This window comes from Felis catus, chromosome D3 (genome assembly GCF_018350175.1).
Source record: "Felis catus isolate Fca126 chromosome D3, F.catus_Fca126_mat1.0, whole genome shotgun sequence".
Lineage (NCBI taxonomy): Eukaryota > Metazoa > Chordata > Mammalia > Carnivora > Felidae > Felis > Felis catus.
In genome coordinates, this window is record NC_058379.1 from 44,550,907 (window position 1) to 44,576,456 (window position 25,550).

Here is a 25,550-nt window from a genome sequence, read left to right on the forward strand (position 1 = left end):
GTGTTATTAGTATAATAGGTTTCTGTATATTAATTTTGCATCCTGCAATTTTACTGAATTCATTTATTATCCTAATAGTTTTCTCGTGGTATCATTAAGGTTTTCTATAAATGGTATGACATCTGCAAATAATGACAGTTGTACTTCTTCATTACCAGTGTTGGTGCCTTTTATGTCTTTTTCTTGTCTGATTGCTGCAGCTATGACTTTCAGTACTGTGTTGAATAAAAGTGGAAAGAGTAGATTTTTGTCTTGTTCCTGATCTTAGAGGAAAAGCATTCAGCTTTTCACCATTGAGTATGATGTTAGCTATGGGTTTATCATATGTGGCCTTTATTGTGTTGAGATGTATTCCCTCTAAACCCACTTTGTTGAGAGTTTTTATCAATTTTAATTAACAGTTTTTACCTTTGTATGCCCATAGTTCTGTGTAAACAGGTTCTTGTGAAATAGTCTGGTACATTTAAAACTTTGGGAAAGAAAATGGGTTCTGAATTCTATACAGCTTGCTTATAAATGAATTTATAGAACACAACTAAGATCTTGGGGATTTAAATTAGTTCAGGAGGTAGGGGAACACAGCAGATAGACCAGACATTCATTTGTTGTTTCGGAGTATTTTTTTTTTAAGCGTATTTCCCTTTGTAGATAGTTGCTTTGGTTAGAATTAGTTCATATTCTGTAAACATACTCATGATATGAGTATTTGATTTTTTTCCAGGGTAGATTTATCTTCTTCTTCTTTTTTTAATGTTCATTTTTGAGAGGGAGACAGAGAGCATGCAAGCAGGGAAGGGACAGAGAGAGAGAGGGAGGCACAGAATCCGAAGCAGGCTCCAGGCTCTGAGCTGTCAGCACAGAGCCTGATGTGGGGTCAAACTGACAAACTGTGAGATCATGACCGGAGCTGAAGTTGGACACTTAACTGACTGAGCCACCCAGGCACCCCTATATTTATCTTCTTGATGATAATTTTGTTTCTAAAAAGACAAACAATGGGATAGAAATGTTTTTATATTTTAAAAAAAAAGGTCATTATTTGATATTTAAAGGTTTTGCAGGGCTAATGATAATAAATCATAACAGCTTAGAATTGCCATAGCTAACATTATGGTGTTTTGCTCACCCCCTTTTCCAGTCTCTTTTCATACAGTAGTGGAAAATGCTCTAGCTTAGTAGGGAAATTAAGGGATTTGTTCATTCTATATTTTATCAAGTGAGACTGTTAACTACGGAGTGGACTAACATTTCATGAGCTCCAGTTATGTGTCAGGCACTGTGCTAAGTGTTTTATAAACTTTATTTCATTTAATCCTGAAAAAATATTATTTGATAGCCTTTATTTTACTGATGAGAAAATAGGCTATGAGAAATGAACTAACTTGCCCAGGATTTCACAAGTAATAAGTTCATGGTGGAGATTCAAATCTGGGTTTGTCAGTCTTACTTCTTTACTTTTTCAACTTTATAACATTAGTCTTTTTGAGCCTTAGTTCTTCACTTGTAAAATGAAGTTGGAGTAGGTCAAGGTACACAGACAGATGTTTTGCTTCTAAAATGAAATAGTGAATTTCTACCAGGTAGCAGGAAAAAAAGTGATAAAATTCTTAATTTTGTTTGACTTCATTCACATTCTACCTCTATGCAACAAGTGCTTAAAAATAACAAACATACTACTAAAATTCCCAATTGTATGCCTAATTTGATAACTTGTTTCTTTTCTTTGGACTGTATGGGGCATGATTGTAATTTTATTATGCAAACTTGTAATACAGCAGAGTAGTAGAGGATGCAAAAATAGATGAGAGAAGAACTTGTCCAACAGAAAGATACGACGAAGAAGTGGGAGATTTTGGGTGAAATGCCTTCAAGGACATTTTCTTAGTGTGTACCAAGAGTTGGTTAGGAAGTAGTGATGTTTCACTCTACTACATTGGTGAAATTAAAAAGTAATCTCAATTTTTAAAGTGTATCTCTTTAAGATTTATTTGAATATTAGAATAGGTTTTTGATAACATAGTATTTTGAATCTAGTGGGTTAAATGGGGAACATGATGCTCTAGATATGTAATTATTTAAATAAGATCAGATGGAGAAAAAACCCTGGTGGAGTGAAGAGCTTAACAGGGCCAAGCTTTGTACTCACACCCACCTAGGTTTGAATTTGAGCCTGGCATTTGCTAATGTTGTGTGACTTCACATAGGTTACTTCTGAGCCTCAATATCTTCGTTTATAAATGGGGATCATAATGCCTGCCTTTTAGTATGGTTGGGAAGGTTAAACTAAAATGTGTGTAAGTCTCATTAGCTTGATGTGGTAATGAACAGTGGCTAGTATTATTAATAATAACAATCTTATTTTCATTAATTTAGTATTTCTCAAGAGAAAGGAATGTAGAATACAGCAACCAGCTGGCAGGTCACAAAGGCCTTACCCTCATTAGGAATTTTAATTATTGTTGACAATTTCTAAACCACTAAGTAGTTTAAAGTTTCAGGGAGAATAGGATGCATACTGTAGGTGGCTAGCCCTCTTTAATCTCTGTAATGTTTTTGTCACATTGATTTGGGGTTAAAGTTGAATGAATCCTTAACTCAGAAATAGGATTTCTTGACTGGTTAAATGACATCAACAAACAGTTCTGCCACAATAAGTAATTACATTTAAATAACGGTTAATGATTTGTAAATACTTTTTTATGTTAGGTGAAATCTTTCAATTAGGGAACAAATTTAGAGGGTTAACTAGGTACCATTTTAGTCTAATTAGGATTTTTTTAATTTTAAAATTGTTTTAAAATTTATCACTTAATATATAAGATATCCAGGGAGATTAATGAGTAATAAATACTTGTGAACCTATCTAGAAACAAAACATTACTAATATATTTGAAACATCCTGTATACTTCTGTCCAATTTTCATTCCCTTCCCTCCTTTTCTAAGGTAACCATTATCTATAAATTTGTTATCATTTTCATGTTTTTTTTCTTAACATTTGTGCTGTGTTTTTATGTAAGCAAATATAGTACTTTATTTGTAACATTTTGTATTGTATAATTAAAAAATTCAGCATTATGGTTGAAGGATTCATTCATATTGAATCGTATGAGGAACATTAATTTTAGGTATTCCATTGTATACTTAATATATGTTTCTATTCTCTTGTTAATGAATAGTTATATTGTTTACTTTTTTCCTTTGCTATTATACAAAATGATAATTTAGATATTCTTGTTCCATGTTGAAGTGTTTGGTAGAGTGAATTGTTTGTAGTGAGAATTCTAGTTCTCTTGGTCACTTTTTTCTCACTAGAAATTTAACATTTTATTTAAACAAATCAGTGCTTTGTGATTTTGAGCCGTTTTCATTGGCTCTCTTAAGAACTGTGGTCATTGATCTTGACTAGCATGTTTTATTGCTCTCATAAAATTTTCTAACAAAAAGCTTAAGGCTATGTAAATTCTCTAAGTTTTTGAATTTAGGCGAGCTGCCATTAAAATGTAGAGCAGATGGTCATTTGAGTATTGGTAGAATGAGTCAAAAGCTATCATCAGGTGGTTCATTTAACGGTGGCAGATGTCTTCATAAAGCGTAGCAAAGGAAAAGAGCATTAAGTCTCTAGGGTAATATGATATTGTATAGGAAGGAGAAAAACGACTAATAGGTTTAGTTAGGGAATTAAGTTTTATGAAATGAACATTTTAAGGAATAACACTTGCCAAGGCTAAGAAGGTTTGTACTGGAAGGGAATGTTTTAGATGGGAATGAATTGGGTGGATAAAGTAAGGGGAAACAAAAAGCTGCTGAAGTAAGAGATCAGTAAAATGTTGGTCTCCTGTTTTGTGTTTTCTCTAAATATCAGCTTTTGTTCTAAGGTTAATTAATTGTATTCTCATTAAAAATTCTGTAGTGTGCATTTTGATGGTGGAGTGGGCTGCTTTGTTTACTTTCTCCAATTCTCAGGCTTAGTCTGTTTCACAGCTGTTCAGTAGCTTTGTTGGCATTTGAACTGTGGGAACCAAAAAGGATTTGGATGTGCTTTTGTGTGCATTAATGGTTTTCCTGAAGTATTCTTTAAAACCATGAATTGTAGGGTTGTTTTTTTTTTTTTTTTTTTACCAGTTATCATTGTGTGTTTAAATGGGTCCTTTTAAAGAAAGCCTATACTTAGATTATGAGCTCATGAATGTTATCATTGTGCTTTGTGGAAAATGAACTTAGAGATGAAAATATATCAGTAGGAGAATAGCTAAAAACTGGACTTTTCTTTTTTTGATCAGATGGGGAAGTTGGGATACGTTTTCCCTATGCCTTTCTTTCATCAACTCTCATTTGAAGAGCTGTATAGTTAAGGATAAACCTCTAAATGCATAGTGGATTCTGATTAGTTTAATGCATTTTACTTTCTGTGATGAGATAGGACACCTATATTAGACCTGTTCAGAAGCTTCACCATTGAGTAGGCACGTATGACATTTGATATTGATTATGTTGTTTTGGCACGGTGCTTTCCTGTGGTAAGACAGATTAGACTGTGACTGTGGGCATGTGCCAGTGAGGAGTGTACAGATGAAGTATGTTTTCTTTACATAAGCATAAAATAGCTCAGTTAGTATAAGGGTTATGAGAAATAAAAACTTCTAAGTAGCAGTTACATACTCTATTACTAGAGTAACTATATGAAAGTTGGTTTCTGTAAATATTTGCTATAAATATCATGTTTTTATTTTTACTTTTTAATTATAGGTGACATACATCAACATCTCTGGTGATATTCTCATATTAAATGCCCCTATTCACTTAGCTAAAAGAATTAATACACACTCAGCATAGAAAATTTGGAAACCCACAAAGGGTAAATCCACCAGTACATTTTGGGGACTATCTTTCTAGTTTTTCTGTACGTGTGTGTTTTATGTATTTTGTGATGGTATATTGCAGTTCTTTGCAAACTGTTTTATAAAATAATAATGGGTTTTTAAAAAAATGTATTTTCCCATATCAGTAATATTTCTTCTACAACATGGTTTAATAACTGCATAGAATTTCACTTTATAGATTATCATAGTTTATACATAGTCCCTATTTTTGACATAGGTTAAGTTTTGTTTGTATTTACAAACAACTTAGTATCTTTGGATGTAACTTTTTTTTGAGAGAGCATTCACTTGCATGAGCAGGGGAAGGGCAGAAGGAGAGAGAGAGAATCTTAAGCAGTCTCCATGTGTGAACAATTGAATGTTTTGTATGTGTAGTCTCTGGGAAATTGAGAATTTAAAAGTTTTTTGTTTTGTTTTTTGAGAGACAGAGAGATACAGAGACACAGTCTTTTTAAAAAAAAATTTTTTTTTAATGTTTATTTATTTTTGAGACAGAGAGAGACAGAGCATGAATGGGGGAGGGTCAGAGAGAGGGAGCCACAGAATCGGAAACAGGCTCCAGGCTCCGAGCTATCAGCACAGAGCCTGACGTGGGGCTCGAACTCACGAACCGCGAGATCATGACCTGAGCGAAGTCGGCCGCTTAACCGACTGAGCCACCCAGGCGCCCCCAGAGACACAGTCTGAAGCAGGCTCCATACTCAGCCCAGAGCCTGACAACATACTGGGATCTCACAACCTGCTGGGATCATGACCTGAGCCCAAATTAAGAGTCAGAAGCTCAGCCAACTGAGCTGCCCAGGTGCCCCTAAAAGTTCTTTGATTTTCTGCATAAGTTGCCAAATTTGCTTGGGATATATGATGATTTTGATCACCAAATTATTTAAATAGATAAATAGTACATTTAACAAATCTATATTAAGATTAAATTAAGTGCAGTATAGGGGCGCCTGGGTGGCTCAGTCGGTTAAGCGGCCGACTTCAGCTCAGGTCATGAGCTCGCGGTCCGTGAGTTCGAGCCCCGCGTCAGGCTCTGTGCTGACAGCTCAGAGCCTGGAGCCTGTTTTAGATTCTGTGTCTCCCTCTCTCTGACCCTCCCCCGTTCATGCTCTCTCTCTGTCTCAAAAATGAATAAACGTTAAAAAAAAAAATTAAGTGCAGTATAATTCTTTTTATTTGCAATTTGCTTTAAAATCTTTCAGTGTTTTTACCTCTATATATCACTTTTGCTTCATAAGGACCCTTTCCATTATTGTTTTTGTCTGCTTGGGCTGCCATAGCAAACTACCACAGAGTATGTGGTTTAACAACAGGAATTTATTTATTGGTTGGGCAGTCCAAGATCCAGGTGCTGGCTGATTTCAGTACCCTGTTGGAGACTGTCTTCCTGGCTTGCTGCCTTCTGGCTATGTGCTCATACAGCAGAGGGAGACCTCTTAGCCTCTTTCTCTTCTTTTAAGGACACTGATCTCATTGTGGAGACCCCACCCTCATTTCCTCTTCTAAACCTACTTATCTCCTATAGACTTCATCTCCAAATATCAGCATCTTGAGAGTTAGGGCTTCAACACATGAATTTTTGGGGGTGGGGAACACATTCAGCTCATAACACCTATGAAAGGAAGTATTTTCTCAACTTATAGATGAGAATATTGATCCCAGAGTAGTTTAAATTAATTCTGAACATTACCTAGCTAGTAAGTTAGAGAACTAGTTTCTTAAATCACATACCCTTGTTTTTACCATTAATGCAACAATTTAAGTCTGCAAATCAGAAATCATGTCTTATGTGGTTATTTCCCAGCCTGACTATAATTCATCTCTGTCTCTGACAGTATTTCAGATTCCTGCCAAAAAAATGAAGTTGCTCCTGGTTTGTTGAACACACATTGTGCTCTTCTGAGATTTTCTTCTTTCTTCCTGTGAAAGGTCCATTATCCACCACTTCCAGGAAACTTGTCCTCATTCTTTTTTCATTTTGTTTCTTAGATGAGTGTCTATCAATGGAGGCCTGGACTTACAATTAAAAAAAAATTTTTTTTAACGTTTATTTATTTTTGAGACAGAGAGAGACAGAGCATGAACGCGGGAGGGTTAGAGAGAGAGAGAGGGAGACACAGAATCTGAAACAGGCTCCGGGCTCTGAGCCATCAGCCCAGAGCCCGACGCGGGGCTCGAACTCCTGGACCGCGAGATCATGACCTGAGCCGAAGTCGGACGCTTAACTGACTGAGCCACCCAGGCGCCCCTGGACTTACAATCTTAAATTAGTATGTGCTTATTTATTTTTTTGTTCATGGTTCTCTCTCTCTCTCTCTCTCTCTCTCTCTCTCTCTCTCTCTCTCTCTTTTTAAGTAGAACAGTTCTAAATGTCAGTTTGTTGCACTGTTTGTTCCTAAATATCTCTTACCTATTTGTTTTCTTTTGAATGATCTCATTTATACTTTTTTCAGTTACTTTTTACATCTTTTGTTTTCTAACCTGCAGCCACCAAGTCCTAAACCTCTTCTGGCTTCCATTTTCTCTCCAATTCTACTAGCTTTATCCCTACTTAAACTATTATTTTCTTCTCAACTGTTGTGGAAACTTCTTATGATTTGACTCCTTTTCTTTAGCTACTTTAATTTTCTTCCATTCTCTTCTCCGTACTACACCTAGAGTGATATTTGAAAGCAGCAGAGGGCCTGCCCGCAGTAGCAGTAAAATAGTTACTGAATGAATCAAAAGGTACTGATGTCTGCTGTCTTGCTTGTCCCTGCAGTCAAGCATTTGAGTAGCAGGAGATTGTGGAAGGATTGCACACCAAACATACTTGGTATTGGGTGTCATGTTCTTTTGTAGTTCATGAGGCATCCCAGCTTCCTTCTATTCTTCCTCCCACCCCTTCTTTATTAACCATCTCACCTCAGGCACAGGTTTATCTTCAGGTTTGGCTCTTTATTTAGAATCTGGTTACCTTATGGGACTTTAAACATGAATATAGAAAATGAATTATACGGGTTTCCCCCCCTTATCAGGAAGCAGCAATAGTATGTTCTTCTGGAGTTTAGTTTTAACTTTACTACTTTTGTGCTCTAATTCTTGCATCTACAGCACATTCTTATTTGATTCTTAGAACATCCTTAACCATTAAAAAACATAATGCCTCCTCCAAAGGGAACTGAAGTTCTGAGAACTAAAGTGACTCCTTTTATTTAATTTTGGGAAATTTCTAAACTTCACAAAATAGAGAATTATATAATGAACCTCCTCCTGTTACCCAATTTCAACATGAGTGATCTTGTTTCATCCAAACCCCCCATTACTTCCCTGCCCCCCCCATTATTTTGAAATAAATACTATAATTTTATATGTAAATACTTCAGTTAAAATGACTTTTTCAAGGGCACAAAGATAGCTGGTGAAAGCCAGAACTCGAATCTTGAAGAGTGTCCACGTTCAATGGACAATACAGCCCTTGCTGTTCAGTGTTGGGCCTGACCATTCCTACTGTAAAGTAGTGACACTGATGTTCACAGGCCACACATTGTTTAAAAAGCTTCTAGTTTTAACTTACTTATCAAGCGATCTAAGAATAACAGAATAGTAAAGGAACATTATCCCCAGTCTTGTTACTCTCAAATGTTAGTTATTTTCATTACTTTATAGTGGTACCTTTCATAGTTCTAACGTCTGTGTCATTCATGTGAACATTTTTAGTAGAGGTCATATTGCCAAGTGCTTATTTCCTTTTTCTAGAATTTATTACTTCTTGTTCTGTAAGGAAAACAAACAGCAAACTCAATTATAGTATGTTGTTTCCTTTTAAACTGGGAAATTTACTTGGTAATGGTTTTCTGAAGTTTGTTTGGGGTGGGGAGCTTGTCAATGCCTAGGGATAAATGCTTAAGTTAATTGATAGTTTGTCTCTGTGAATCATGGGGATAAACTTGTTTCTTCTTTTGGAGTAATTGTTTGCGTGGAGAGTAGGTTGAAATTCCTGAAAAGAATCTGAATGTTTGAAGTCTGAAACATCTTGGTGGTAAATGATTCTTCTTTCTGTCACTAGATTGAACCTAAGTTTCAGTTTGACAGCATAGAATGTGCTACTAAGAAGTGCTCTTACTAATGAAGAAAGAAGTGATAGAAAATGTGTAGTCTATAATTTGTATTGATTAAAATACTTGAAATATGTTGTCTTGAAAACATATGTGGTATATTTAAAATATTATTTCCTACTTTATTGAGAAACTTTGTAAAATGCTCCGTTCTTATTTTTCCCCCAGGGAGCAGTATTCAAGTGAATAATACTTGCAGTTAATGTAACCATGTATCCATGTTTTAATAGGCATCAAGCATGATGGAACCATGTGTGATACCTGCCGCCAGCAACCAATCATTGGCATTCGATGGAAATGTGCAGAATGTACAAATTATGATTTGTGCACTGTTTGTTATCATGGAGATAAACATCATTTAAGACATCGCTTTTATAGAATTACTACACCAGGAAGTGAGCGGTAGAGTAAACAGTTTTTTTTTCAGTTGCAATTCCTTGTTTGTATTCAACTTTTTATACTATTGAGCCTTAAAAGTAGGATTTAAAAATAGTGTCTGACAGCTGGTTTAGTACCAGAGGTAGGAGATAACAGGCTAGTTGTGGAGCAGGCCTGCCATATAGTGAGAAAAGAGCTCTGTGAAGATGGAGCTGTACATATTTTTCCAAGGTAATCTGGGCTGTTCATCTCTAGCATGGAGACTTGGCACCCCTCAATATTTGGAAATGCAAGGGCAGCCCAGAAGGCTGATTATTTTCTTCTCACTGTGCATTCTATTCTGTTAATCACTACCAAAAGAACACTAGGGCCCATTGATTGAGTCAACAGGCATTTATTAAGACTTGTGGCAGCTACTGTGCTTATGTGAATTTGAAGAAAACGAAGACACAGTATTCCTAAGGAGTTCATAAACTAAGGGATTATTTGACCAACATGATTATCATGTGATGTTTTGGACTGTATGTAGAGATTATTAGCATTAAAGTGTTTTAGCAAAGAGAGAGAGGAATATCACGAAGTGGTACAGAATTTCAGGTGATTGAGTCTTTTTACATAGATGTGAATAGTGTATAGGAGCAAGAATCTAGCCAGTCATAGGGAGGCAGCAGTAGTAGAAAAATGGATTTGGGTATTAGCCTGTCCCAGTTCAAATCCTTGGCCTGCTATTTATTAACTGAGTGGTTTTGAACAAGTTGTTTATTTTTGACTTTTGTTTATAATTTTTAAAGTTAGGGTACAATAAAGACATTGTAAAAATAAGTAGAATAATGAGATAAAAGTAGAAAAACAAAAGAGAAACCCCAAACCTTTTTGATTTTATGAATAAGAAGGATATAGAAGAATAAGGGATAGATGGTCTTGGAGAGCCAAGCTGGTCCAGATTGTTTGAGTATAGAATTTTTTCAAGGCCTGTAGTCTGCTGTAAGGATTTAATACTTTGGAGGCAAGTTAGTGTCAGGTCAAATCCAGGCCATGGATGTATTTTACTTGGTCCATACTGTGCTCTAAATTTTTGAACACCCCCCCCCCCCCACACACACCCAAATCCCTAACCCCTAACCCCTAACCCCTAATGTCAGCAGTGGGCCTGCATTTATTCATTTAACTCTGGTCAGCAACAGTTGGCTGAAGCAGAGTACCACCTGCACCCTTTAGGCAAATCATGGTCTTCAGTTCACCGAAGTCCCTGCCACTCCCTATTGTCTTCCTGAGCGTGGGGTCAAGTGCCAGTTGGCATTTGTCATTGTTGTGGTGTTTGTTGTCTTTCTTTGGCCTTAATTTAGGTTACTTTCCTGATGGTTTTAGAGATTTGAATTTGTCTCTTCTTAAGTGGTGAAGGAAATAGTGATACTCTGAAGTGGTTGGACTGGATTCATATGTTGATTCCATTACTATTTAGCTTTTGTGACCTTGGGTAAATCACTTACCTCTTTGAGACTCTATTTCCTCATTTGTGAAATGGATAAAATAACAATACCTTTCTCTTAAGGAGTGTAACAGACTTTTACACTTATGGTAAAAGCTCAGTAAATATTAGATATTATCACTATTCTAACTACTGTCATCATCATCATAACCTGTGGAATGTAAAGGTATTTATGTATCATGCTATTAAGTATTAACTAGAACAGAGAAAACTCTTTTATATTTTTAAAGTAACCTTTTTTATAATTTTATTTTTAAAAATAAATTGCTGTTAACCTATTTCTTTTTTTTTTAGCCTATTTCTGTATAACTTAAAAATAATTTTATTTTTAGGGTTCTGTTAGAGTCTCGTAGAAAATCTAAGAAGATTACAGCCAGAGGGATCTTTGCAGGTGCCAGAGTGGTACGAGGAGTGGACTGGCAGTGGGAAGATCAGGATGGAGGAAATGGACGTAGGGGAAAGGTGAAACTTTTTTATTAATTCATCATGTTATTCTAGAATATTGTATGTTCAGAAGATTTTTATTATTATAATTGAATTTCTTGGCCCATTTTTTCCTGTGTCACTAACAGTTTTTTAAAATCTTCATTTCTTTTTTTTCCCGGAAGAAAAAAGATTGTTCCTGCTCGGTTGTAAATATTGACATTCATGGAGAAGGTTGTTGGGTAGATTTTACCTTTCCACTTTTAGGCTTCATATTGCCATTTTGTTGCCCAGAATGCTTTTCTGAGGATCCTGTTTGGGCCAGTCCTTCTTAAACAGTATGTCATGCTTTTGACATCTTGTTACTAACATTTCACTTGAATTTACTTGTTTTATATTTCATTCCCTTGAAGGCCTGTTTCTAGGCAGCTACTTTTGTTATCCAGTATACTTAACTCTGTTGCCCTTCTCAGGTAAATTGTCCAGGAATCAAATTATAGCAGTTATTCTGAGCAGAATTTTGTATAGCCTGTTTAATTGGGGTGGGATAGCCAGAGATATTGGGGTAAGTGGGTTGTTGGTTTCATTTATTTTGGATTTTATGTTGCTTTTGCTGATTATTCATTCATTGATTCAGTCAGTCAACTAATCTTGAACATGTATTGTTTGGTGTTATGCTAGATGCTAGATGTACTGAAATGAGTAACATTTCACGTATGAGACTTAGATGTCAGTCACTATCCGTTCATTCTACTGTTACCTTCTTGAAAAAATTGTTTTTAGCATTGGTGAATGATGATTTTAAAGTCTTTGTCATTGGAGCACCTGGATGGCTCCGTTCTTAAGAGCATCAGAACTCTTGATTTTGGCTCATGTCATGATTTCACAGTTTGTGGGCTTGAGCCCGGCAACAGGCTCTGCACTGACAGTGTGGATCCTGCTTGAGATTCTCTGTCTCCCTCTCTCTCTCTCTGCCCCTCTCTTGCTCGTGTGTGTGTGTGTGTGTGTGTGTGTGTGTGTGTGTGTGTGTGAGAGAGAGAGAGAGAGAGATGCTCGCTCTCTCTCAAAATAAATAAATAAACTTAAAAGTCTTGGTCATCTGAAAACTCTCTTTAAAAAATTTTTTTTAATGTTTAGTTTTGAGAGAGAGAGAGAGAGAGAGAGCAGGAGCAAGCATGAGTGGGGGAGGGGCAGAGAGAGAGGGAGACACAGAATCTGAAGCAGGATTCAGGCTCCGAGCTGTCAGCACAGAGCCCAATGCAGGGCTTGAACTCACAAACCACGAGATCATGACCTGAGCCAAAGTCAGATGCTTAACCGACTGAGCCACCCAGGTGCCCCTAGAGAGCCGGTTTATCTTGAATCATTCTGAGGATCTGGCCAAAGATTTTAAATTTTGTAAGGAATAATGGATTTAAAATAATACACTGTTCTTAAAAGGAACCCTTTAAGAATATAAATCTAACATTTTATATTGAATTGTGTATTTTCTGATGATCTGTTACTATAATCACCAAGCCTCCCAATTCAGTATTTCTACAATGATTTTTGGAATTACCTTATAATTCCTGGAAAAATGTCTCTAATTATAATTCAGTTATATGTTAGAATTGACCTAGTTGACAAAATAGTATTTTTCATGATCCTGTTACAGAGGATGATAGCTGAAATGGTATTTAAGATTTTAAATATAATTAACTGAACTAACTTCTCCCCTCCCCTTTTAAAAATTGTTTTCTGCAACAATTCCCTTAGGTAACGGAAATCCAGGACTGGAGCGCATCAAGCCCACATAGTGCAGCATATGTTCTCTGGGATAATGGTGCTAAGAACCTTTACAGAGTTGGCTTTGAGGGCATGGTGAGTAGTAAGAATCACAAAAGATAAAAATATTAGATAGATGAAAATAAAAATAGCCCTTATTGTATTTTTTTCTGTCATATGCTTTTGTCAGAATATAGCCATCTGAATTGTCAGAATATAGCCATATAAAAATATGCAACAGGAGAAAAATCTGTAAAGTGAGGATTTAATAAAACTACATTTTTAGTACACTTGCTTAAAGTATGTAATAGTAAATATGCCCACTTGTCCATCGACTAATGAATGGATAAAGAAGATGTGGTGTGTATACACACACACACACACATATACACAATGGAATATCACTCAGCCATCAAAAAGAATAAAATCTTGCCATTTGCAAAAAAGTGGATACAGCTAGAATGTTTAATGCTTAGCGAAACAAGTCAATCAGAGAAAGGCAGATACCACGTGATGTAACTCATATGTGGATTTAAGAAATGAAACAGAAGAGCATAAAGTGGGGGGCGGGAAGTGGAAAGAGAAGAGAGGGAAACAAACCATAAGAGACTCTTAACAATAGAGAGCAAACTGAGGGTTGATAGAGGAAGATGAGTAGGGGGATGGGATAAATGGGTGATGGTCATTAAGAAGGGCACTTGTGATGAGCACTAGGTATTGTATGAAAGTGATAAATCACTGAATTCTACTCCAGACACCAATTTTGCACTGTTTGTTAACTAACTAAAATTTAAATTTAAAAAAAAAAAAGAAAGAAAAAAATAGTAAATATGATTTTGCCCTCAGTGAATATTTGGGTAACTTACTATATATTGATTGTGTAGAGCTGATCCCTTAGGAATCCAAGTTAGGGGCTTATTTATTAAAATCGATCTCAAAAAAATTTAGAATCATCTGTAAGGCTGCTCCTTGGCATGGACACAGAGTATAATATTATAATGAGGTTTTTATGGGATGTTTGTATTCTGGCTCTAGTAGCTAATAAAAGTATAAATTACAGTAGATGTTAAAGTTGTTTTTAAAGAGATTTTCCCCCTCTATTTTTATTTATTTTTAAAATTTTTATTCTGGTTATTTATTTTTTTTTTAAGTAGGCTCCAAGCCCAGCGTGGGGCCTAATGCAGGGCTTGAACTCATGACCCTGAGATCAAGACTTGAGCTGAAATCAAGTCAGGCACTTAACCGAGTGAGCCACCCAGGCACCCCTCCTTTTTTAAAGAGTAGTATTGGTAATTGAAAATGATTGACTTAGAAGCACTTTAAATTACTTAAGTGCTTAGGAGAATAATAGTGGTTTATTCAATGGATTGCCCTATATTTCTGCATTTCCTGGAAAACTGTTTAAATGTTGACCTCGGCTATTTAATTTATGAAGTACAACTAACTATATTAATGCCAAAACATTAATGCCTATCATATCTTTTCCATCTTGAATACATTCCTCCTCAAAGAATTTAAATTGGATTTTTTCCCAACTCTTATATGCCCTTGGTAGGAGGGGAAAAATATCCCACTGTCTGTTTGCCTTTAATTTATTCCATTTATTTTTAAAAGCCAGCAATATAGACTCTAAGCAAATACTTCATTTACCAATTTTAATACTTGTATATTGCATTAGTTATCAGTTTTTCATTAGTATTAGTATTATTAGTATTTTTATGCCTTCTCCTGTTTTTAAATTGTGGATTTTTCTGGGAATTCTGACTGATTATTAACTTGCTTCAGATGAAGCCTTACAGGATGTATGTGCAGAGGTATTTAATGAGTAGTGTATATATAGATTGATCCTTTTTGATGGTTGAGTAGTACTTCTCTGTATGATTAGGCCATTATTTAATGAGGTTTCTGTTGGTGGTACCTCCATTTTTTAAAATTATTGCAAGATTTTTTTTTTTAATTGTTGTAAGCATTGTTTCAGTAAACATCCTTAGACATATCTTTGCACATTTATGGGTATATTTCTTTAGGATAGATTCCTAGAAGTGGGATTGCTGGGTTAAAGTATCACATTAAAATAATTTGACCCATGTCTCTTTGGCTGAGACTGAGCTAAATGTGATGCTCTGGTGGGAAAGGAGGCTGTAAAAGAGAGTCTGTGTGTGTGTGTGTGTGTGTGTGTGTGTGTATGTGTATGTGTATGTGTATGTTAGGAACTATTAGATACTTTTAAATCTAAATTTTCCTAGTAACTTTCAAGGTTCTTCTAAGTTCATGTTTTCTGTACTTTTGATTATATCACTGCCTCCCCATTCAGATATTTAAATAATAGTATGTTTTCTTATAAAAACTAAGTGGGAAGGAACTTGAGTTAATCAATTTATGAAGTAAGGACTAAAGTTTATGTAAATGGAAAATTACCTGGCCGGGAACCAAAAGACTAAATTTGGTCCTATCCTTTTCTTTTTTCTGGTTGTTTAGTTTTGGATACTTTTCTTTACTAAATGAGTTAATACCTGGCTTGTATATGTCATAAAATTGGTTGAAAAGAGTAAGTGAATTGAGTTCTTTTTTGTAAAAGTATTTTTAAAATAGAATGTGTTAGTTACATTTTAAATACTAGGTATTTGTTGAGGGCCTATATGTGGTGTTGAAAATATTTTAGTGGTGAAGATCTAGGCATTTTCATTTTGAACTTTAAAGGAAAGCTAAAAGTAAATAAAGTATGGCCTATCTGGAGATCAGGCTTTTAATTTTTGATGAGTGCTTTTGAAAGCAGTGTTTAGTGTTACTGTTAACCTAGAGCTACTCTTAACTTTTGCTGAGGGTATGTTCTGAATGAACATTTTTGCCTATTTTAGGTACTGAGCTATACTTGAAGTTTTCAAGCATGATTTTTCTGGTTTTTTTTCTTCTTCTTAGTCTGATCTCAAGTGTGTCCAGGATGCCAAAGGAGGTTCTTTCTACAGAGATCACTGCCCTGTGCTAGGTGAGTCAGCAGACTGGAGAAAATTACTAACTAGCAGGTCAGGGTTCTTGGAATCAGAAATCTTTAAATGGGACTTTAAAAAAAAGTTATTTAAGGGATACTTTTTGGGTTTTATTTTGTTTTTTAAAGCATTTGTTCTTTTTTATCAATTTATTTAGACTGAAAATGTTGTCATGTCTTAAAAATTGGTATACCATTTATATGTCATATTTGAAACTTTGTCTTTTAGTTATAAACGTAGTGTTGAAAAATTTTGTGTTAGATTATCAGTATGTCTTACATATTGAGAATAGAATCTGACAATTTAATGCTTATAAATTCCTTAGAAGTTTTATAAAATTGCCTTAAAAAAAAAGTTTTATTTATTTGAGGGGGGGAGGGGGCAGAGCAAGAGAAAGAGAGAGAGAGAGAATCCCAGGCAGGCTCCAAGCTGTCAGCATGGAGTCAGACTTGGGCCTCTAATCCACGAACCATGAGATCATGACCTGAGCTGAAACCAAGAGTCTGATGCTCAACAGACTGAGCCACCCAGGCACCCCTAAAATTGCCTTCTTAATACAAAAATAGTTTGAAGATTAAGGTTATATAATAAATATAATTTTTCATGTGCCATTAAAGTAAGGGATAAGGAAACCAAATTCTTTATTTTATAGATTCTTTATTGTGGCCACAGTAAACATTTACCACAGTATTCAGATTAAGGTTTTAGTCTGTGAATGTTTGCCTTTTCATGTGAGCTCTGTGTTCCTTTTTTAAAATCATTTGATTTCCCTTCTGGCCAAAAAGTGTTATTTTTTTGCAGCATACCCTGATTTTCTTTTTCTTTTTTTTTTTAAGGAATGTAGAAGAAGTACTTATATTTTGACAAGATCATTCCTTTTCCATGTTTCAGAAATTTCCTTCTTTTGGATCTTGCTTTCACAAGAGAAGTATAGAATCAACATATTTTTTGGATCCCTCATCATAGTGTTTTATGATCATGAATCCTTTATCCCAGAGCTAGGTTTTTTTTTCTTTTTTTCTTTTTTAATTTTAAAATTTATTTATTTTGAGAGTGAGCGAGCAGGGGAGGGGCAGAGAGAGGGAGAGAGACAGATTCCCAGGCAGGCTCCACATTGTCAGTGCTTAGAGCCCAGTGCGGGGTGGGAACCCATAAATTGTGAGATCATGACCTGAGCCTAAATCAAGAGTCAGACACTTAATTGACTGAGCCACCCAGGTGCCCCTATCCCAGACCTAGCTTTGAGAATAATATAGGGAATGGGCTTTTAAATATCTAAAGATGCTCTTTAGGAAAAAAAATCAAAAGGGCCATTTGGTAAAAAAATAGTACCAAGCACTTCAGAGAAGAAAATAATTTTAAGATTCTCTTTCATATTCTCTAGCTGGTTATGGTGGCTGTAGTTTGTTACTGAACCTCAATAACTGTCTAATTGTAGTTATTGCAGGAATAGTGAACAAGTCATCCAGGCAGAAAAGTGAACATTTTAAAAACCCAGAACTTTGTACTTTGATATAGGGTTATTGTTCGGTTGTTGTTATGAATCATCACATTATTTCAATTTGTGAGTCTGATTGTTTTTTTTCTTCTTATTTTTGAAGCTCCCTAGCTCCAGAATTTGATACTTACAATATATTCTCAAAACATTTTAAAATTGGAGGGTAACTAAAACTAAAATATCTAGAGCTTGCTCTTGTTTAAAAATAATACAGTTGCATGCTATTGCAGGGGTTTTCCTTTACCTTTGTCAACTCCCTCTGCAATTACAGGTGAGCAGAATGGCAACAGGAATCCTGGTGGATTGCAGATTGGTGACCTGGTGAATATAGATCTTGACCTAGAAATTGTACAGTCTTTGCAGCACGGTCATGGAGGATGGACTGATGGCATGTTTGAGACTTTAACTACAACTGGAACTGTTTGTGGCATTGATGAAGATCATGACATTGTAGTACAGTATCCAAGTGGCAATAGGTTGGTGATATTTCTTGATTTTTAGTAATGGCAAATAAAGTTAGTATATAGAAGAAAGAACCTTAGAGAAAGCAAATAATGTGCTATAATCAAAGACTCCTTTAAGCTAGCTCTTAAGATAGTAGCTAAAAATCCAGAATATGTTGGTAAAGTGGAGCGGAACAAATGATAAATGTGTGTGTGGTATGTATGTGAATTTATATGAATATGCTTATGATACAATGTTCTGTGCACTTTTTTTTTCTGGAGGAGGAGAATACATTGTATTGGTATTAGGTCAAATACAGCTAAAAAGTTCTCTGTTCATAATAGACCATATCAGTTTGCCCTGAATGAGAATAAAATTAGAACTCTGGCCCATATCTCCAGTCATCTCTTGGTACCATAGCTTTTTCTTGCCACAGACGTGTGAATACACCAGTCCTTATTAGCAACATAGAATTACATGCATTTCTTCACTCTCTACCTTTGTACATACTACTTCTTCCATGCAGAATACCCTTTTCTCCTTTTCTGCCTCTTTGCCTGGATTAACTCCTGCATCCTGTAAATACTGAGCTTATATGTTTTGGGAACCTCCTCTCTTATTCCACAATCCCTGGTATATGTACATGCTATTCATATGTGTAGGTCTCCTGTTATATATGAAAATAGTTATTTATTTTACATCTAGGTTGTGAGTTTCTTGGAGCCTTTGATTTATTTGCTCTTAGGGGCTAAAGTATATTCAATTTACTGGCATGTTTATAGTATTTTATTTTATTTTTTAAAAAAATTATTTATTTTTTATTTTACAGAGAGAGAATGTGCATGAGCAGGGGAGAGGGCAGAGGGAGAGAGAAAGACAGAGCAGGGGAGGGGTGGAGAGAGAGAGAGAGAGAGAGAGAGAGAGAGAGAATCCCAAGAACCCCAACACGGGGCTCATTCCCATGACCCTGAGCTGAAATCAAGAGTTGGATGCTCAACCCACCCACTGAATCACCCATGCACCCGTTTATAGTATTTTAAAGAAAAAGCAGTAGTCAAATTGAACAATTGTCAAAGCTTTGTTACTGATATATGCATAAAGAAACAAACTTGTTGAGGTTCCTTAGGGGAGGGGTCATATATAGGATGAAGAAAATTAACATTAAGTTGTTTCCCAGTGTATAGAATTAGCTCTAATTGTGTTCAAATCTGAAGGATACACGTGGTCATACCAGGAGGTACAGAAATAGCGTTTGACAAAATCCAAGTCCCTTTCATGATAAAAACACTAAATAAAGTAGTAACGGAAGGGAACTTCTTTGCTGGTAAAGGACATCTATGAAAACCCACAGCCTAGGGTGCCTGGGTGGCTCAGTCATTTAAGCATCCAGCTCTTTCTTTTTTTTATTTTTTTATTCTAAAATTTTTTTTTAATGTTTATTTATTTTTGAGACAGAGAAAGAGCATGAACGGGGGAGGGTCAGAGAGAGAGGGAGACACAGAATCTGAAGCAGGCTCCAGGCTCTGAGCTGTCAGCACAGAGCCCGACGTGGGGCTCGAACTCAGGGACTGTGAGATCATGACCTGAGCCGAAGTCGGACGCTTAACCGACTGAGCCACCCATGCGCCCCTAAACATCCAGCTCTTGATTTTGGCTCAGGTCATGATCTTGTGTTTGGTGAGTTCAAGCCCTGCATTGGGGTCCACACCGACAGTGCAGAGCCTGCTTAGGATTCTGTCTCTCTCCTTCTCTTTCTCCTTCCCTGTGTGTGCTCGCTCTCTCTCTCTCTCTCTGTCTCTCTCTCCCTCCCTCTCTCTCTTTCTCTTCTCTTTCTTTCTCTCTCTCTCCCTCTCATACACACACACACATACACACACACACACACACACACACACACACACACACACACACACAAAATGAATAAAATAAACCCACAGCTAACATCATACCCAACTGGTGAGAGACTGAATGCTTTTCCCCTAAGATCAGGAACAAAATAAAAATGTCTGCCCTCCCCACTTTTATTCAGCATTGTTCTAGAGGGTCTAGCCAGGGCAATTAGGCAAGAAAAAGAAATAAAAGGAAGAAGTAAGAGAAAAGGAGTTAAACCGTCTTTGTTCATAGGTGACATGATCTTGTGAATAGAAAAACCTAAGGAATCCACAGAAAACTGTTAGGACTAATAAGTGAGTTCTGCAAAGTTGAGAGATACAAGATCAATGTAGAAAAGTCAATTGTATTTTTGTATACTAGCAATGAGCAATTTGAAAATGAAATTAAGAAAAGTTTCATTTACAGTAGCATCACAAAGAATAAAATACCTAAGAATCAGTTCAGCCCAAGAAGTGCAAGACTTGGGGAGCCTTGCTGGCTCAGTTTGTAGAGCATGCAGCTCTTGATTTTGGGGTCATGAGTTTGAGCCCCATGTTGGATGTATAGATTATTTAAAAAAAAAAATTGCAAGACTTGTACACTGAAGACTACAAAACATTGTTGAAGGAAATTAAGGAAGACCTAAATAAATGGAAAGACATCTCAGATTTATGGACCAGAAGATCTGATATTGTTCAGATTGTGTATTAGTTTCCTAGGGTTGCCATAACAAATTACCACAAACTGGGTGACTCAAACCATGGCACCTTATTCTTTCACAGTTTTGGAAAGCTAGAAGTCCAAAATCAAGGTGTTAGGGAGATTGGTTCCTTGTGTAGGCTCTGAGGGAGAATCTGTTCTATGCTTCTCTTAACTTCTGGGGGTTGTTGGCAATCCTTGGTGTTCCTTGGCTTGTAGATGCATCATTCATTTCTCTGCCTCTGTCTTCACATGGCCTTCTCCTCTGTGAGTCTGTGTGTCCCTGTGTCTTCACGTGGCCTCCTTTTTTTGCAGGGGGGGGGTACACATTTTATTTTAAATGCATTCAAATCGACTGTTTGAGACTGAGAGCCATATGATCAGTCCTCCAGCCCAATATTTTATTTTGGTGCAGCTTAACCATCCATGAGGAAAGAACCCTGAGGAAACATAGAAGTAAGTTAATTGAGCTCATGATAATTCTAAAATCTTTTACAGAGAAAATGACCAAAGCTGATTTCACATGACCTTCTTATAAGGACACTAATCATTGGATTTAGGGCCCACTCTAATCCAGTATGACTTCATTTTAACTGGATTAAATCTGCAATGACCCCTGTTTCTAAATATGGTCCCATTCAGAGGTATTGGGGATTAGGAGTTCAACATATTTTTTGGATGACATAATTCAGCCTATAACAGATGCCAGTTTTCCCCCAAACTAATCAACAAATTTAATGCAATCTGTATCAAAACCCTAGTACCTTTTTTATACAAATTGACAATCTATTTCTGTAGTTCATATGGAAATTCAAGTAACCCAGAATAGCCAAAGCAATTTTAAAAAGAAAAACAAAATTGGAGGACTCACACTTCCTAATTTCAAAATTTATGATAAAGGTATAGTAATCAAGACAGCCTATTATTGACATAAGATGGACGTATAGATCAATGGAACAGAACTGAGAGTCTGAGAATAAGCCCTTGCATTTAAAGTCATTTAATTTTTGACAAGGATTCAGTACAGTTCAGTGGGGAAAGAATAGTCTTTTCAGTAAATGATGCTGACAATATATATAGGCATACCTTGGAGATATTGCAGGTTCGGTCCAGACCTCTGTAATAAGGAGAGTCAAATGAAGTTTTTGTTTCCCATTGTGTATACAAATTATGTTTACACAATACTGTAGTCTATTAAATGTGCAGTTATACTGTAAATATTGTCCAAAAACGCTAACTATAATCTGAGCTCTTTTGCGAGTTGAAAACTTTTTACTGCCAACATTAATGTTGATGGCTGCTGCCTGATCAGAGTGGTGGTTGTTGAAAGTTGGGGTGGCTGTGGCAATTTCTGGTGACAACAGTGATGTTTGCTGCTTTGATTGACTCTTCCTTTCATGAATGATTTCTCTGTGGCATGCAGTGCTGTTGGATAGCATTTTACTCACAATAGAACTTCTTAACAGAACTGGAGTCAGTCTTCTGACAGCCTACCTCTGCTCTATCAACCAAGTTTATGCAGTATTCTAAATCCTTGTTTTCATTTCAACAGTCTTCACCCTATCTTTGCCTGGAATTAATTCCTTCTCAAGAAACCACTTTCTTTGCTCATCCGTAAGAAGCAACTCCTCATCTGTTCAAAAGTTTTAGTATGGGGTTATGGTAATTGAGTTATATCTTCAGTCTCCACTCTTAATTCTAGTCCACTCCTAATTCTAGTAATCTGCAGTTACTTCCTCCACTGAAGTCTTGAACCCCTCAGGGTCATCCATAAACATTCAAATCAACTTCGTCCAAACTCCTGTAGTTGGATATACAGGATATACAGGATATACAGGATCAACAGTAGTTGATATTTTGACCTTTTCCCATGAATCACAAATGTTCTCAATGACATCTGTAATGGTGAATCCACTCCCAAAGGTTTTCAGTTTACTTTTCCCAGTTCATTGGCGGAATCACTATCTACAGTAGATATAACCCTATGAAAATATACTTTTTATTTCCTTTTAATTTTTTGAGAGAGAGTGTGAGTGGTGAGGGGCAGGAATGAGAGAGGGAGGGAGGGAAAATCTTAAGCAGGCTCCACACCCAGTGCGGAACCCAGTGTGGGGCTTGGTCTCACTATTATGAGATCATGACCTGAGCCAAAATTAAGAGTTGGATGCTTAACTGACTGAGCCAACCAGGTGCCCCAATGAAATGTATTTTTTTTTTTTTTTAACATTTATTTATTTTTGAGACAGAGAGAGACAGAGCGTGAATGGGGGAGGGTCAGAGAGAGGGAGACACAGAATCTGAAACAGGCTCCAGGCTCTGAGCTGTCAGCACAGAGCTCAGCGCGGGGCTCAAACTCACGGACCACGAGATCACGACCTGAGCTGACGTCGGACGCTTAACCGACTGAGCCACCCAGGCGCTCCGATGAAATGCATTTTTAACGTTTGTTTATTTTTGAGAGAGAGCAAGAGTGAGTGTGCACAAGTGGGGGAGGGGCAGAGAGAGAGGGAGACACAGAATCCAAAGCAGGCTCCAGGCTCTGAGCTGTCAGCCCAGAGCCCGCTGCAGGGCTTGAACTCAAGAACTTCGAGATCATGACCTGAGCCAAGGTTGGGTGCTTAACCATTGACCCACCCAGGTGCCCCGATGAAATGTACTTTTAAATCCTAAAATATAAGACTGTGTGACCTTGGATTAGATAGTGGTTTCTTACATACGACCCCCAAGGCAGAAGGACCAAAGAAAAAGTGAATAAATTGGACATCATCAAAATTAAAAAATTGTGTTTTGAAGGAAGCTTTGAGTGGGAGAAAATATTTGCAAATCATATGCCAGACTTGGGACTTGTATCTAGAATATATAAAGAACTCTTATAATTCAACAACAAAAGACAACTAACCCATTTAAAATATGGACAAAGGATTTTTAAACAACAGAAATTCATTTTCTTACAGCTCTGGAGGCTGGAAGTCCAAGTTCAAGTTTCCATTAGGGTTGGTTTCTGTTGAGACCACTTCCTGGCTTATAGTTGGTTACCTTCTCACTATGTTCTCCCATGGCCTTTTTTCTGTGCATGCTCAGAGAATGACATCTCCTCAATCTGTTCCTTTTCTTATGAAGACATCAGTCTTGGTGGATTAGCATCCCACCTTTCTGACCTCATTTAATTTTAGTTATTTCCTTAAAGGCTCTGTCTCCAAATACAGTCACAGTAGAAGTTAGGAGTTAATACCTACGGAAAGATGCTTAACATTATTAGCAATTAGTAGGGAAATGTAATTCAGAATCACAATGAGGAATGTAAATGTAGGGAAATGTAATTCAAAATCACATACTAGAATAAAATAGTATATAATTACAAGTGTTGGTGAGGGTGTGGAGAAATTAGAACCAAAGCCTCGTACACTGATAATAGGAATGTGAACTGGTCTTGATGCTTTGAAAATATAGTTAGCATATGACTCAGCTGGTCCACTCTTAGGTTTACACTCAAGAGAATTGAGGGGCGCCTGGGTGGCTCAGTCAGTTGAGCATCTGACTTCGGCTCAGGTCATGATCTCGCAGTTCATGGGCTTGAGCCCTGCGTTGGGCTCTGTGCTGACAGCTCGGAGCCTTGAGCCTGTTTCGGATTCTGTGTCTCCCTCTCTCTCTGCCCCTTCCCCACTCATGGTCTGTGTCTCTCTGTCTCTCAAAAATGAATAAACGTTAAAAAAAATTAAAAAAAAAAAAAGAATTGAAAGTGTGTCCACACGAAAACCTGTACATGAATGTTTGTGGATGCATTCTTAATAACAGCCAAAATTTGAAACATCCCAAATGTCTATCATCTGATGAATGGATAAACAAAATATGATGTATCCATACAGTGGAATCTTATTCAGCCATAAAAAGGAATGGAGAACAGAATACTGACATATGCTGCAAATAGATAAATCTTGAAAATGTTATGCTGGAAAGAAGCCAGTCACAAAAGGTCACGTATTATGTGATTTCTGTAAAATATGCAGAATAACCAAGTATGTAGTATCTTACTAATTATTGAGGACCAGGGAGAGGGGTGAACGTGGATTGACTGCTACTTGTCATGGAGTATTTTTCTATGGTGATGAAAATGAAATTAGATAGTGCTTGGTGGTACAAGGCTATAAATGTACTAAAGCCACCCAGTTAAACACTTGAAATGAGGGAACTGTATGGAATGTGAATTTTATCTCAAAGCTCTTAATAAAAAGAGGAGAAAATCTTAAGTTCAGTTTAGTACATACTGACATTTAGTGTTACTTTTTACTAACATTTTGTGTTATCTTGTTTGTTGTTTGGAAATGTTAAGCTAAATTGGCATTATTACTTGCCAAATTCTTTCTTGGTCAGAACTTGGGCAGTAGTGTTAACAGTAACAATATGAATTCTAGAAAATAACCTTTTTTTCTGTTCTGTTTTTTTTAACAAGGATTTATTAAGTACTTATCCTGTATTAGCCCTGTGATTAGCACTGGGATTTCAAAGACAATTAAGACATGGTCCCTTGCTTTGCATGGGTTTCCTTTTTAGTTTGGATGGATAAAACCACAAATAACTGCATTAAAATGTAATTGCGATAGGTGGGTATTCAGGGTATTCTGAAGGTACAAAAAAAGAGTGGTCATTTCAGGTAGGCAAATCAGAGAAAACTTCAGAGAAAAAATTACCTTTGGAGTAAACTTAAAAGATGGACTCAGTTTTCACCAGGGAGGGAGGCGCTGTAGGCAGAGGGAACAACTCGAGTAAGTACTGCCGTGTTTCAAGCACTGTAATAGGTCAAATAAATTTTGGAATATTGGGAGCAAGGTAAAAAAGCACTGATTGTAAGGCTAGAAAGAAATCTTAAAAAACTAGTTTTTAAAAAATCTTTATTCTTGAAAGAGAGATAGAATGTGAGTAGGGGAAGGGCAGAGAGAGACAGGGAGATACAGAATCTGAAGCAGACTCCATGCTCTGAGCTGTCAGTGCAGAGCCTGACATGGGGCTCGAACTCACT

The 25,550-nt window shown here is 36.6% G+C and overlaps 1 protein-coding gene across 1 annotated transcript in view; it reads left to right on the top strand.

Annotated features, from left to right (window-relative positions):
- Positions 1-25,550, top strand: part of MIB1 (MIB E3 ubiquitin protein ligase 1) — a 128,213-nt gene that overhangs the window by 12,742 nt on the left and 89,921 nt on the right. The window contains exons 2-6 of the mRNA XM_011288075.4: positions 9,210-9,381; positions 11,179-11,308; positions 13,025-13,129; positions 15,953-16,019; positions 17,790-17,994. Coding sequence (XP_011286377.2) covers positions 9,210-9,381; positions 11,179-11,308; positions 13,025-13,129; positions 15,953-16,019; positions 17,790-17,994 — 679 coding nt within the window. The remainder of the gene's footprint in view (positions 1-9,209; positions 9,382-11,178; positions 11,309-13,024; positions 13,130-15,952; positions 16,020-17,789; positions 17,995-25,550) is intronic.